Source organism: Heteronotia binoei, chromosome 7 (assembly GCF_032191835.1).
Source record: "Heteronotia binoei isolate CCM8104 ecotype False Entrance Well chromosome 7, APGP_CSIRO_Hbin_v1, whole genome shotgun sequence".
Lineage (NCBI taxonomy): Eukaryota > Metazoa > Chordata > Lepidosauria > Squamata > Gekkonidae > Heteronotia > Heteronotia binoei.
The window spans coordinates 118,723,086-118,738,374 of record NC_083229.1 but is presented as its reverse complement, the minus strand read 5'-3'; the positions used below and the strand labels follow the sequence as shown (position 1 = coordinate 118,738,374).

Genomic DNA, 15,289 nt, shown 5'->3' with positions numbered 1-15,289 from the left:
ATGACAAAGGTAAGTAGACTATAGCCAGGGGTGGCCAATGGTAGCTCTCCAGATGTTTTTTTTGCCTACAACTCCCATCAGCCCCAGCCAGTATGGCCAATGGCTGGGGCTGATGGGAGTTGTAGGCAAAAACAACTGGAGAGCTACCGTTGGCCGCCCCTGGACTACACTATCCTTGATGTAAACACAGCCTGTCCTCCTCCGTTACTAGCCCTCATAGAGTTGCCAGGTCTGTGTTGAAAAATCCCTGGAGACTTTGGGGGTGGAGCCAGGAGAGGGCGGGGTTTGGGGAGGGGCCTCAGCAGGGGACAATACTACAGAGTCCACTCTTCAAAGCAGCCACTTTCTCCAGGGGAGCTGATCTCCACCGGCTGGAGATCAGTTGCAAAAGCGGGAGACCTCCAGGCTCCACCTGGAGGCTGGCAACCCTACTTCCAAGGAAAAAATTCAACAGGATCCTTAGAGCAAGCTGAGTTCCTAAAATCAGGATCAATTCCCACTTTCGACCACTTTTCCAACACACAACTTGGCTCCACAATTCAAAGACTCGGCCATAGAGCCGAGCATCCCTGAGTAGCTTTTATTTGGCTCAGCTGCAGTAGTTGAGCATCCCCTAACGGCCAGCCTGAGGAACTGCGGAATTCCTGGCAAAACCAGCTGCTTGCTCCGCAAAGGGAAAAATACAATCGAGAGAAGTCATTCCAGAAATATATACATAGACGCAAGCAAAAGGTTATAGTGACAAATAACTAATCTATTGACAAAAATATAAATACCAAATATAATAAAGAGAACAAGTCCCTTCATAAAGTTCAGCCCGAAGAGGGTCAGTTTCCTATTCCCGAAGAGGAATCAACACGCAGTGTTCCAGTAGACGCAGAAGCATTCAATCCTCATATGTGGAATAAAACTCTCATAGGAATTCCCTGGACAGGTCGTCGACTTCTACCACACCTGTTTCAAATCTTTATCTACGAGGGATATTCCACAATATTTGCAGTAATAAATATTACAGTTCTCAAACAAAATTCATTGTCTCCAAAAACATTCTCTCAATTATGGCTCACTATAACCTTTCGGTTGTGTCTACGTATATGCTCTACAAAGAGGCCAGTTTTGTGAAGGGAATAAAATGGCCAGCATAGGCTCCACTTACCCCTTTTGCCTTGGTGCATAGTGGGGCAGGTAGCCATTGCTCCTCAAGATGACAAATTGGGCACCTTTTCAGAGCAATCCTAAATCTGTTGACTTTAGAATCCTAGAATTGGAAGGGATCTCTAGGGTATAACCCTGTTAAGATCAGCACTTAGTTGCTGATGCTAAAAGTCCAGAATTCCGCTCAGGCTCACCAGATTTCACCAAGAGCGTTCCAGCTTTATCCAGACACATGCAGCCATTAAGCTATTTTTACTTTTATCACCTTCTGTCAAATACTACAGTCTTCTGCATAGGGTTGCCAGTTCCCAGGTGGGTGTAGGCAAGAGAAGCAATGCTTCCATGTAAAACGTCCATGTAAAACAATGCCATTAATAGCTACCAATAACAACCACTTAGAAAATTACCTTCAATTCTTTAATAGTACATAACAAAGCATACACTTTGTAAACATTTTGTAGAATAAGCATTAATTTTTAGGAAAATGAAATTGCAATGTTATTCTTAAAAAACACACACACAAAACCTTGAGTTTACGAATTATATTGCCTGGGAAGTGTAAATAATATGATCATGATTACCTGACAGCGTGGCACTTTTAGAATCTACTTTACTTCTTAATAAAGTAGATTCTAAAAGTGCCACGCTGTCAGGTAATCATGATAAACTATCAAATTGTTTTCTAGCCTTCCTCAGAGCAAAATCATCCAAAACTTCATCAAAATTTATTTGTCTAAGTTTGTCATTTTCAATGTACAGAATGCTCAGTGCAGACAACCTCTCTTGAGACATCGTGGCCCTTAATTCATTTTTAATTCTTCTGAGTCTTGAAAAACTCCTCTCTCCCGAGCAGTTAGTGACCATAAAGCTAAGAAATAGCCGCAAGATTGCTTCCACATTAGGAAAGGTCACCTGAATTTTTCCTTGTATATAATTAGATAAAGGTCTGTATGAGACAGAGAGTGCTCTTCTATAAGCCTATGGCTTTGTCTCACATACAGGTGAAAGTGCAAAAGTTCTTCAATAAGTTTCAGGTTAATATCTTCTGGGTATGCTTCCATCAACAGGTCAACACCTTGATGAATTTCTTGCTTAGATGCTATCAGATTAGCAAGAATGGGAAACAATTGGGTTTTTTAAATTTAAAACAGTTTAGTGATATCAAAATAAACAGGTACAGTATAATCATCAATCATATCTTCAGCGTCCTTACTTAAACACTCAAGCAGGACACATACATTAAGGTACACACGTACACAGTTACAAAACACAACCAAACCATACAACTTCATAACAGGCAGCATGAGCAAGAAAATAAGACACACTAATCACAGTTCAACCTCATTCGTTACATTAAATTAATAATATCAAAATATCTGCTGGGGATGTGCGACCTTGAAAGGTCCGAATTGGTAAAAGAATTTGGTAAGCAAAAAATTTTGATTGAAAAACATTAAAATGAGTATTCTTCCTGCAACTATGTCCGGTTTTTGACAAGAGATGGCAGAAGCAATGCGCTTTTTAAAAATTGAATTATTTTAACCGTTGCAGTTCAGAGATAGAAATTTCAATAGACACAGCCATTTAGAAGGAAAAAAAATAAGAATATCACAAATCATAACTCTCACACAGTAGAGAGTAACCTTATGTTAGCTGCCAAAAATATGCCTTCTAAGTAATGCATGACCTTCAAAGTTGTTGAAAAGTCCATGAAGGGCTTACCACGTAAGCCTTTTCTGTCAGCAAATAAATAAAAAATGCAAATGTAAAATTTAAGAAGCACCCCTAGATATGTTCCAAAATGCTGCCATAAATTCACACTGCCCATAACTTGTACAAGTAACAGCCAACTCCAATGGCTTAACATGAAAAGCCACCAACAATTTATGCTAACCCCAGGTAGGGAAAACAACAGTCAGTATTTGCAAATAGTTATGTATTTGAACAAACAAAAAAGTGGAGACTCCCTTCAAGAAGCTCCATTAAAAAAATTAACAACAAAGTGGAGCTATAAGAAAAACCGAAAGTCTCTGTTCCCCTTCCCCTCCCCTTACCGCCTAATACAATTAATACAGATGTTAGCATTATCAGCCCAGCTCTTAAACCTTTTATAGAAAAATAATATATATATATACAAAGTTTAAACCACAACCCCTCCTTACTCATTTAACTTACATATAAAAACTTTCTAAATATAAAGTATTTCATAAAGGAACTTTATCTTAATTAACAAGGTACAACTGCCAGCGTAAGTGTACATAAACTTTCCAATGGTGACCTGAATTACAAGCCGATATATTTCTACAAGGAAATTTTAGTGTCTACTGAGATTATCAGCATTGCCAAGTCTTTCATAAAATGAAATCCATCCACCCCCCACTTCAAAAATTTCAAAAGTATCCCAAAAGGTAAAGGGACAAACCACACATCCTAAATCACAATTTCCCAAATTTGTAAGACCAGTTAGCAAAATCACAAATCCTCTGACCCAGACTTCTATACCTATTATTTTAATTAGCATTTTAACACTATTTTAGCTTCAGACCAAACCGTGTATCCTCACCGTTCTTCCAAACCACACGCCCTCCAACACACATACATATCCACATGTTCAACAGGTCTTCCTTCAGCAGCTAACAACATAGTCATAATCACAAACACTTCTTCCCATGCATCCACACCTAAGTATTTAATAATCAACCTAAAATTTCATTATATTTCAGTACAAAACAGCACACTCACCCCACACTTCCCATTCACTCAACACTCAACAATCAGCAAACATCCAAAACCACATTAACTAACAAACATACCTCTATCATCCGACAACTAATTCATTTGACACACAATACTCCAACAAGACCATACATTTCTAACCTTAGCACACACCACACCCCCATACCATACTCACATTACCAGGAAAAAATTCATTTAACATTTTAACACATTAGACAAAGATGAAAATTAATTATTTATAAAAAGCATTAAAGATAAGTCTCCTGTTGCGCTCCAATTGGTGCAGAGCATTTTGCAGTCAGTCACAATCGCTCAGCGTAGGCAATGCAGCAGACAAATCTAGAACATGTATAACCAGACAGGTCAGCAGAAGATCTTTCACAGTTTTACATCAGCTTAACGTTCGAAAGCAAAGAGTCCAAATGTGACAAAGAAACAGTTTCAGCAGTTCAGCTGCTAGGGAATTCAGGACGAGTAGGACGATTCATGGGCACACGTCGTCATCTTGTGTCAGAAGACAGTGGATGTTCTTGGGAAGCAGCCTCTACCAGTTCATTAGGAACATGGAGTTTCAGATCTCCCAGCAAGCCAATTCTAGATTCCAGATCCCAAGCCATAAACGTTTGGTCCTGAATTGTAACTTGCAGTTTATAAAAAGCAATCCAGCGATACTGAATGTTTTCTTTGTTTAAAATCTCAATGATTGGCTTCATTACTTTACGCCTTTGCCAGGTTTCAGCAGACAAGCCTTGCAAGATTAGAACTTTGTGATCACCCAATTTGAATGAACTAGAAGCGCGGGCTTTTTGCAGAAGCTTAGCTTTAGTGGAAACCGACGAGAAGCGGACTAGAATGTCTCTAGGCATTGATGATTTCTGCCTACGCACGGGGCCAATTCTATAGGCCGCTTCCAATGTGCCCAATTCAGATTCAGAAAAGCCAAGCTCTTTAGATAGCCACATTAATAAGACCTTTCAAATCATTGGGGGAAGCTGAGTTCTCAGGGAGCCCATGAATTTTAACATTTCCCGCCTTTAACTGGTTTTCAAGTGCAATAATTTTGTCCGTAGCCCATTCCTCACGTTTGTAAAAATACTGTGCGTCATCTTGAGACATGCTCACCATATTGAAAGCAGAGTCAGCAGTCTCTGCCACCTTCTCAAGCGAAGCTTGAAAGTCCACCAATTGGGCAGAAAGTGGCTGAATCATAGTGGATATTTTATCAGTCATGTTATTCTGTAGATTTTTAAAAGCTGCCATTACCTCTGAGTGAAAATCTGCAAGTTCATCCGATGTGGTTTTCCCGCCTCCCAACACCATCTTATCTGCCAAGTTAGATGCTGCTCTTTGGGCCCTAGATCTGCTCTTTGGGCCCCTTGGGAAAATAGTCCTTCATGGAGCTCTTTGGGCTTCTTTTGGTTCGCGATTTTTGGCTGCCTGATGTTTCCATACTATTTAGATGAGTAAAAAAATTAAAAAAGACGCTGGGCGCTTTGGTTGACAGAATTATAGGAGGCAGACACGGAGCTTCGCTTTCAGGTGTCCATCTCCGAAGCCCACAACACCACGCCCCCCCCCCCCCGAAAACAATAGTGCAACATCACTGTACACAGTACTTCTTTTTAAATTGGCTTCAAGTGCATCTAATATAGGAACAAAGGATTTTATCCTAAACTTCTCTCTTGAAGAAAGTGCATCTAAGGCATCAGGTGCACTTCTGCCATTTCTTTGCTATTCCCTTACTCTTTGTCTCCTTGTTTTGTAGTTAACATTTAGCAAGGTGGCTTTTGCTTGTTTCTCAAGTTCATCAAAATCTTCTCTCATTTTCCTTAAAAAATCCAGAAGTGAACTGTACAAACTTGCACAAGAACTCAGTAACAGTTCTAATTTCTGAAGGGCTTTGCTGACCTTGTAAAAATGACCTAGCACATGGGTTCAAAAATGCAGCATAAGCCCAAATTCCAGTTCTTCCATTTTCTGCAAAAGATTGTTAGCTTGAAGCCTGATCTCCCTCTTTCGATTAATGTCAGAGTACAAATGACTGAGGGCATCAGTGATAGCACCAGGCCCGGCCCAAGGGTGCATGGCGCCCCAGGCAGCCTCAATCCCTGCCGCCTCCCCCGTGCTGCCCCACCTCCTCTGTGGCGCTTCCCCCTCCCTCCCAATTTTAACGCCTGGGGAACTGGTGACAAAGCGCCGGCTCCTGGGGCTCTTTCAAGATGCCCTCCTCCCCTGCCGATCAGCTAATCAGCAGGAAAAGCCACCCGGAGGCTGGTGCTGTCCGAACGTTCAGCGCTGGGGCGGGGGCAGCAGTGGGGGGAGAAACCAGCAAGCCACTGAAAAAGCAGATGCTGCCACTTCCTCCCCACTTCCCTCCTACACAACTCGCACCCCCCCCCCGAGTGCCATGATGCCTGCCTGTCCCCTCGCCTCCCCCCACACAATCAGAGCGTGCTGTTACAACTGCCCACAACCTCCTTTCCCTTCCCTTCCCTGTCCCTTCACCTCCCCCCCATCATAGCGCACCACGCCTGGGCAGTACTGGCCCCAATGCAGCATGCATCTTATATTTCGGAGAAGGCGCTGGAGGCGATGGAAGGGAGGGGGAGCCAAGCCTCCTCCAGCGCCTTCTCCGAAAGATAAGATGCATGCTTCTTCGGGGCTCGTACTGCCCAGGTGTGGTGCGCTATGATGGGAGGGGGGAGCGCGAAGGGACGAGGAAGGGAAGGGAAAGAAAGGCGGGGGGCAGAGGAGGCAAGCAAATTAGGTGATTGCCTGGGGCACTGGGAGGAGCCTCAGTCAATGGAGAAAATAGAGGTTTTACTCTGTAGCTCCTGTGCTATTGAGGAAGCCTTGAAAAGCAAGCTGTTTTGCAGAAGGAAGCAAGAGAGAGGGAGAAGGAAGCAAATGACAGCCAGTTGCTCAGAGGCCTGATAGGAGCCCTCCGGGGGCCTGAATCAGCCCCTGGGACACATGTTTGACACCCGTGTATAAGTTTATGTCCTGTCCCTTTAACTATTAATTAGTAGCACCTGTATAGGACTGGGATGAAAGCTTGTCCAGTGCTCAGCTAGGGTTACCAGACCCCTTAGCCAACAGCAGAAGATGGGGGGGGCACTTTTTTTTTACGGTTGCTAGATCGAGTTTGGGAAACTCCTGGAAATTTGGGGATGGAGCCTGGGGAGGACAGGGACCTCTGTGGAGTACAAGGCCACAGTCTACCCTCCCCCAGAGTAGCCATTTTCTTGAGGGGAACTTATCTCTGCCATCTGCAGATGAGGTGTAATTCCAGGGGATCCTCAGGTCACACCTGGAGGCTGGCATTCCTATTTTAAGGGTTCAATTGCATTTGCTTAAAGGAAAGCAATATCTAAGAGAGCATAGTCAGGACTGTAGCCTCCGCCGTTCTTTTCCTCCCTCACGTTGGCTGAGATCCAGACAGATTCCTGACTTCAAGCCAAGCTCCTGGAGGAACAGCTTTGAGTTTCACTTTCATTTCAGGAGAAATTCAGCTGGGAAGTTTCATTTCTCTCTCTCCCCACAGAGGTCTCCCTCCTCCCACCACTCTCTGCACAATTGTTAAAATGCCCTCCATGCGCTTTTCCTTTACCCATTCGGTTTCCCTTTTAGCTCCTTGTGTTGCTGATTATGATAATTACGGATATTCAGGCCTCAGATCCAGCAGGAACTCACAGGAGTATGGTAAAACTGCACTATTGCAGTCCGAGCTCTTTGCTCACGACCTGAGTTTGATTCCGGCAGAAGCTGGGTTCAGGTAGCTCCACCGTACAAAAGTGGAAACACAGTCTGTAGCAGAAAACAACAACCACTGTGTACAAAACCCACCATAAAATATATACAAAATAATTCTAAGGTCTATATTAATTTCAAATAATACCAAATACACAGTATATCAAAAAGTTTCACAAAAGGAAAGGATCCACAGTATATCAATGTCCAGAGAATGTCCAGTCCTTCTCTTTTCTTGTTTAATCCTGTGTGGTATCCAAATTCCTTATAAATCAGGCAGCTGGCTCAAGGTCATCTCAACCCTCCATCCTTCTGAGGTCAGTAAAATGAGTACCCAGCTTGCTGGGGGGAAAGCAGGCCTCGGATTCAGCAGGAGCTCACAGGAGCACAGCTCCTGAACCTTTCTGAGGGTTCCCCCTCCTCCTCCCCACCTTGTCCATTGAATAGGAGGTGCAGCTGCATAACAATCCCTGGATGAGCTCCATCTCCACCACCTATTTTTCTACAAAGCGACCCCTGGGATAAAGTGTTGATGACTGGAGAAGGCCACCTTGTAAAAAGTCTGCCATGAAAACGTTGTGATGCACAGGGGACTACCTTTTGTTGTTGTTCTGTCGCACGTCGAGTCCAACGCTTTGCAACCCCATGGACAAAGTCACGCCAGGCCCTCCTGTCTTCCACCGTCCTCCGAAGTCTGCTCATATTTGTGTTTGTTGTATCAGTAACGCTGTCCAGCCATCTCATCTTTTGCCATCCCCCTTCTTCTTTTGCCTTCTGTCTTTCCCAGCATCAGGATCTTCTCCAGTGAGTGCTCCCTTCTCATTTGATGGCCAAAGTGTTTGAGCCTCAGCTTCAGCATCTGACTTTCTAGGGAACAGTCTGGGTTGATTTCCCTTAGGACTGACTGATTTGATCTTCTTGCAGTCCAAGGGACTCTCAAGATTCTTCTGCAGCACCACAGCTCAAAAGCATCTATTCTTCTGTGCTCAGCCTTCCGTATGGTCCAGCTCTCACAGCCATACATTACTATTGGGAATACCATCGCTTTGACTATACGGACTTTTGTTGGCAGGGTGATGTCTCTACTTTTTATTACACTGCCAAGTTCGCCATAGCTGTCCTCCCAAGGAACAAATGTCTTTTAATTTCATGGCTACAGTCACCATCTGCAATGATCTTGGATCTGTCTGTCACTACTTCCATGTCTTCTCCTTCTATTTGCCAAGGTTATTGAGGGGTTCTACTTGTATTCCAATTGCGGTTACAGTGATTAGGTTAATTGTATTTTACTAGAGATATTATAGCTTTCTACCATCTTTTATACTGTTTTAGGTTTTGAGTATTTTATCTTGAAATGTAGTTTCTGATTTCGATGATTTATAATCCTACAACGATTAGCGATGTATATTTATTAAGTGTTTATGCCAATTGTTGTAATTTTGGCTTAAGACCTTTGGTCAAATGAGCGAATAAAAGGATTGGTATTGGCAATGTGTTGAGAGAACATCGATATCTCTGAACCGACTTTTTTTGGATGAGAAGCAGGTCCAACAGAAATGGAAATGTTGGGTACTCGGAAGGGAATTTGGACTTTGAGGTTCCATCCATTATTAGAATTTGGATTTTGGCTTCTGTGGACTCTAGGTTCTGCCATTTCCCTTGAACCTGTTCATTTTTATGAATATTGTAATGTATATTTTTCAGGCATTCCATGTTCTGTAAGTTGTGCTTGTACATGAATGAAAATGACTGATTATTAGTAATTGAAATTACTATGAAATGACTGATTATTAGTAATTGAAGTTTTATTTGGAATTAATACAGTTGTTTTTTGTATTCCATTGTAGTTACACTGTGTGACCACTTGTGATTGGTGTAGTGGTTAAGTGTATGGTTTTGTGGAAAACAGTTTTTCCACGGACAGGGAAGGGTGGGGCGATGGTTTCAGAATGATACAATTGTGCACTTTATTTCCATTAGTTTGGTGTGGTGGTTAAGTGTGTGGACTCTTACCTGGGAGAACTGGGTTTGATTCCCCACTCCTCCACTTGCAGCTGCTGGAATAGCCTTGGGTCAGCCATGGCTCTTGCAGAGTTGTCCTTGAAAGGGCAGCTTCTGGGAGAGCTCTCTCAGCCCCACCCAACTCACAGGGTGTCTGTTGCAGGGGAGGTAAAAGAGATTGTGACTGCTCTGAGACTGATATCTGGAGTGGAGGGTGGGATATAAATTCAGTGTCATTGTCTTATTATTATCACTACATTGTAATATATAATGAAATAATTATACAACTCAAGGCCCAGTTGCTAACAGGCCATGGACAGGTACCGGGCCACGGCCCGGAGGTTGGGGACCCCTGCCCTATGGGAATTGGTCTCCATAGGGAACAATGGAATGCACAGCAGACACCCCCCCCCTGATTTCTGATGACCCTGAGGAGGGGGGGAGAGCCCCCAAACCAGGGGATCCCCTGTCCCCAATTGGGGATTGGCAACCCTACTGTGTAACTGGGCTTGGCCATAGATGTCCTGGGTCAAGACTCCTAGTGGAAGGGAAGGAGGCAGAACAGAAGATAGGGGGGCAGATAAATGTAGGGTGGCTGGTGGGGGGGGGAGCAAAGAGAAGGAGGCAGGAAAAGGGAAGAGGGTACGGGGGCTTTCTGGGAAAGGAAAGAGGAAATAGTGGGAGGGGGGAAATCAGATGTCCCCCGCAAGCCCCTAGGCTGATATAATAATATTAACATCCGCAGGGGTTGTTTTGTAGAAAAACAGGTGGTGGAGCTCATTAGCATATGCTGCCACCCCCCAGCCAAAAACAACCTGATGCAAGAAAGGAGAGCCCCTGGTGAGTGAGGCCTGCATGGGCTGGCTAGAGATCCAGCCAGCCCAAGCAGGCCTCACTCGCCTGAGGCTCTTCTGGGCCGCACCCCCCAGTCAAAAGGCCAGCAAGCTACCTGCTGCCTAAAACCACATAAGAAGTGGAGAAAGGGTGGTGTGGGCTTCTCCAGGGGTTAATGAGGACTGCTCGGGGCGTGGCAAAGCCCCTGGTGGCTGGCTGGCCGCCGCTCTCCTAATCCAGGGATCGTCATGCAGCTGCACCTACTATTCAATGGACAGGGTAGGTGGGGAGGAAGAGGGGGAACCCTCAGAAAGGTGTGCTGTGCTCCTGTGAGCTCCTGCTGAATCTGAGGCCTGCTTTCCCCCCCAGCAAGCTGAGTACTCATTTTACCAACCTCGGAAGGATGGAGGGCTGAGACAACCTTGAGCCAGCTACCTGAACCCAGCTTCTGCCAGAATCAAAATCAGGTCATGAGCAAAGAGCTCGGACTGTGGAACTGCAGTTTTACCACTCTGCACCATGGGGCGCCTCTAAGTATATATTCCAAATCCTTTTATAGTTATCATTAGAGCAGCCTGCTCCTTTTACGTTTTACAGAAAGCAGTGCCGTCAGGAATTTTGTAACAGCATAAGCGGTTTCTGGATTAGTATCTGGACATGTTGTTGGCTCATATTGGTCATGTTGCACAATAAATTGCTTTTTCACGAGCTGACAATTCAAAGGCTTGCTAGGAATGAAATTTCTTTATCGACGGGCGTGTACTGCCTTTCATTTGGCATGCTGATGTTCAGTCCCCACGGCGGGCAGGCATGAACCTGTTTCTCCCTTGATGCTTATAGTTTATATAACTGGAATCCCATTCGTCCTCAAGCAGCAGATGTTGAGGAATGATTAAAGCCCAACAAACAGCCTAATTCCTAGATTTTTACCATTGTGGAGAGATGCAAGACTTTTGGGGGAGGAAAAGCCCAGCAGGAATTCATTTGCATGTTAGACCACACCCATGATGTCACCATTGGTTCACGCAGGGCGGGAACTAATTTGCATATTAGGCCACACCACCTAACGCCAAGCCAACCAGAACTGCATTTCCTGTGCGTTCCTGCTGGGAAAAAGCCCAGGAGAGATGTCATTTGAGGTTTGCAGCCTCAGTCACCAAAATGTCTTGAGGGGAGGGGGTCATCTCTTCCTAAAGAGGAGGCATTAGAGAACATCTGCATTAGAGAACATCTGGCATGAGAACACTTTAGGAAGAGAAATTATGATATATCGAAAACCTCTTATGATTACACCCGTTAACGTTTTATTTGTATACCAGATATTGATTTATTTACTTTAGGAAATGACGAGTTTCTTTGGAAAATGGGAAGGCCCACAGCTCTGAGACAGCAAACATGGTTTGCACGTCTCTTGGCTACAGCAAGCAGGACTGGCCTCCATCTGTGTATCCCCGTCCCCTATGCCCCTGGCTCCCCCCGGGAAGGCCAGAACCTCCTTTCCCCCACCTTCCATTTCCCCAGCCAAGTTCCACGGTAGCTAGAACCCGGGTCAGCTGGGGAAGTGGAAAGAGTGGACTAAGTGGGAAGGGGGGACAGGTAGCTCCAAGCCCTCCTCATCTTTGCTGTGGGCACCCAGGCTCTTATTTGTGGAGTGGCCCAACTTGCTCAATGTAAAAACCACATAGAACAAATGTCAGATGTTTGAGAGCTGCAAGGAAGGAAGTTTCCTGTGCAGTTCTGGTCGCCGCACCTCAAAAAGGATATTATAGCATTGGAGAAAGTCCAGAGAAGGGCAACTAGAATGATTAAAGGGCTGGAGCACTTTCCCTATGAAGAAAGGTTGAAACGCTTGGGACTCTTTAGCTTGGAGAAACGTCGACTGCGGGGTGACATGATAGAGGTTTACAAGATAATGCATGGGATGGAGAAAGTAGAGAAAGAAGTACTTTTCTCCCTTTCTCACAATACAAGAACTCGTGGGCATTCGATGAAATTGCTGAGCAGACAGGTTAAAACGGATAAAAGGAAGTACTTCTTCACCCAAAGGGTGATTAACATGTGGAATTCACTGCCACAGGAGGTGGTGGCGGCCACAAGTATAGCCACCTTCAAGAAGGGTTTAGATAAAAATATGGAGCACAGGTCCATCAGTGGCTATTAGCCACAGTGTATGTGTGTATATAAAATTTTTTGCCACTGTGTGACACAGAGTGTTGGACTTGATGGGCCGTTGGCCTGATCCAACATGGCTTCTCTTATGTTCTTATGAAAACACAATTAAAGATTTTTTTAAAACCCTAAAATAAAACACCCTTAAAGTATTAGCACTCTTGCAACATTGTGGTCAGTATCAAAGCAAGTTCTTCTCCCCCGCCCCCACTTCCTCCCCAAGAGAGGAGCCTCAGCCAGTGGAGAAAACAGACACAGAAAGAAGCAAGAGAGAGGTAGAAGGAAGCAGACTTGCTTGGGGGCCTCCGGAGGCTTGATCCAGCTGACGGGCTGCACGTTTGACACCCCTGCCCTAACCTGTCTGGCACCTAGACAAGGCTAACTTCTGGTGCATCCCCCCTGCTCCTAAAAAGTCATCGAATCACATGAGGGGTGCTCAATTTTGTGCCCCCAGAAGGCCAGCACCCTAGACAGTCACCTAGTTTGCCTAGTTTTTGAACAGAAACACAGTTCTGGCTGGCTTGAAATCAGAAGGTGTAGTCTAATATGCAAATGAATTCCTGCTGGGCTTTTTCTACAAAAAGCCCTATGTAAAACAATGGTGATGTCAGAGGGTATGGCCTAATATGCAAATTAGTTCCTGCTGAGCTTTTTCGACAAAAAAAAAAAGCCCTGCCCATTCCCATCCACCAATTACAGCAACTCACTGTGTTAATCCGCCTGGAGTCCAAGTGAAAAAGGCAGACTACAAATAACGTGAATATATATATATTTTGAGAGAGAGAAAAAACAACGAACGGCTGGACAATTTCTTTAAGTATTTTAGCCGTTTCTTCTTCTTCCTTTCCAGTTTAATCGCCTGTCAACAGCAGCGACGGAGGCTTTAGGACCCGGCGGGAAGCTTACCCCCTCCCCGAGGGGAGGGAGCCCTATGCTAAGCTCTTCGAACTAACCCCGGATCCGCCTTCTCATTGGCTAGTGCGGGGGGGGGGTGTACCACTTTTATCTCCCCCCTTCCGCCGCGTACCCTTTTAACCCCCCCCCTCGTTCTTATTTCGCCCCTTCCACGGAGGGGGGGAGGGGCCGCGCCTCCCGTCTTCCCGCTTTCGGGCCTCAGGCGTTGCTTCGGCGGCGGAGCTGAGGCGAATCGAGCGGCGGCCGCCATTTTGCCCGCCGTCGCCTGAGGCGTCTGGGCGGCTCCTCCTCCTCCCCCTCGGATCCTTTCCCCTCAAGCAGGGCGGAGGCGGAGATGAGAAGAAGCGGCGGCGGCGGCTCTTGACGCTCGGTCGGCGGCACCCAGCCCGCCCCGCGGCGCGCTCTCGCCCTTCCCCTCGTCCTGAGGAGGATGCTGAAGATGAAGCTGCCGGCGGCGGCGGAGGAGGGGGCGGCGGCGGCCGGGCCGAGGGAGCGCGGCGGCCTGTCGTGCGCGGGGCGGCGTGGCGGTGGCGGCTGCGCCGGGGCCCGCGAGGCGGTGTACGAGTGGTTCGGGCTGGCGCTGGGCTCGGCGGAGCGGCTGGAGTTCGCCGTGGGGCTGCTGGGCCTCCTGCACCCGCTCGAGCTGCGCTTCCTGGGCTCCTGCCTCGAGGAGCTCGCCCGCAAGGACTACCACTGCCTGCGCGACTCCGAGGCCAAGGCCAACGGCGCCGCCCCCGCCAGCGACCCCGCCGAGCCGCCCCCCGCGCCCGCCTCGCCCCCGCCCCCGCGGCCCTCCTCCGACTTCCTCGACCCGGCCGCCCGCTCCAAGCTCATCGTCTCCCTGGCGCTGCTGGGCTCCGAGAACCGCGAGGCCGCCGGCCGCCTCCACCGCCTCCTGCCCCGCGTGGACGCCGTCCTGCGAAGCTGCCGCCGGCCCGCCTCGCCTCCTCCTCCTTCTCCCGGCGCCGAAGAGGGCCTGGGGCTGGTGGCCCAGCAGGAGCTGCTGCTGCTCTTCACCATGGCCTCCCTCCACCCGGCCTTCCCCTTCCACCAGAGGGTCACCCTCCGGCAGCACCTCGAGAGGCTGCGGGGGGCGCTCGGGCGGGACGCCCAGGAGGGGGACGGGATCCCCTGCCACGGGGGACGGGTAAGCCTTGGCCGGCCTCAGTCTCGAAACATGGGCTGCCGGGAGACAGAGCGACAAGGCTATAGTTTCGTTTTTGTAGGAAACACATGCAGTTTGTTAAAAAATACAGACGTGGGGAAAAGGTAGAATTAAAACATATGCAAAATAAACGTGTATATGTTTTAGTATGCCAACAATATGTACGTATATTGTATATATTGTTGGCAGTATGATAGTAGATGATAGATACCCTGCCTTCCCCTTCCACCACAGGGTCACCCTCCGCCAGCACCCAGAGAGGCTGCGAGGGGCCCTTGGGCAGGACGTTGAGGGGAGGGATGGGATCCCCTGCCATGGGGGACGGGTAAGCCTGCCCAAGGGCGGGCTGGATCTGAAAACATTGGTTGCCAGGAGACATAGGGGGCCTGCCCACAACTACAAGGCTATCGTTTAATTTTTATACAAAATACATATAATTTCTAAAGAAATACAGACGCGGGGGAAAGGTAGAATTAAAACATGTGCAAAATAAACGTGTATATGTTTTAGTATGCCAACAATATGTACGTATATTGTATATATTGTTGGCAGTATACGGTAGAT

General features: G+C 46.8%; 1 protein-coding gene across 1 annotated transcript in view; it reads left to right on the top strand.

The window, feature by feature from the left end:
• The window catches only part of ZCCHC2 (zinc finger CCHC-type containing 2), a 57,931-nt gene continuing 42,642 nt past the window's right edge, over positions 1–15,289 (top strand). Inside the window, exons 1-2 of the mRNA XM_060244370.1 lie at positions 1–9; positions 14,027–14,707. Of these exons, the coding sequence (XP_060100353.1) occupies positions 1–9; positions 14,027–14,707 (690 nt within the window). The remainder of the gene's footprint in view (positions 10–14,026; positions 14,708–15,289) is intronic.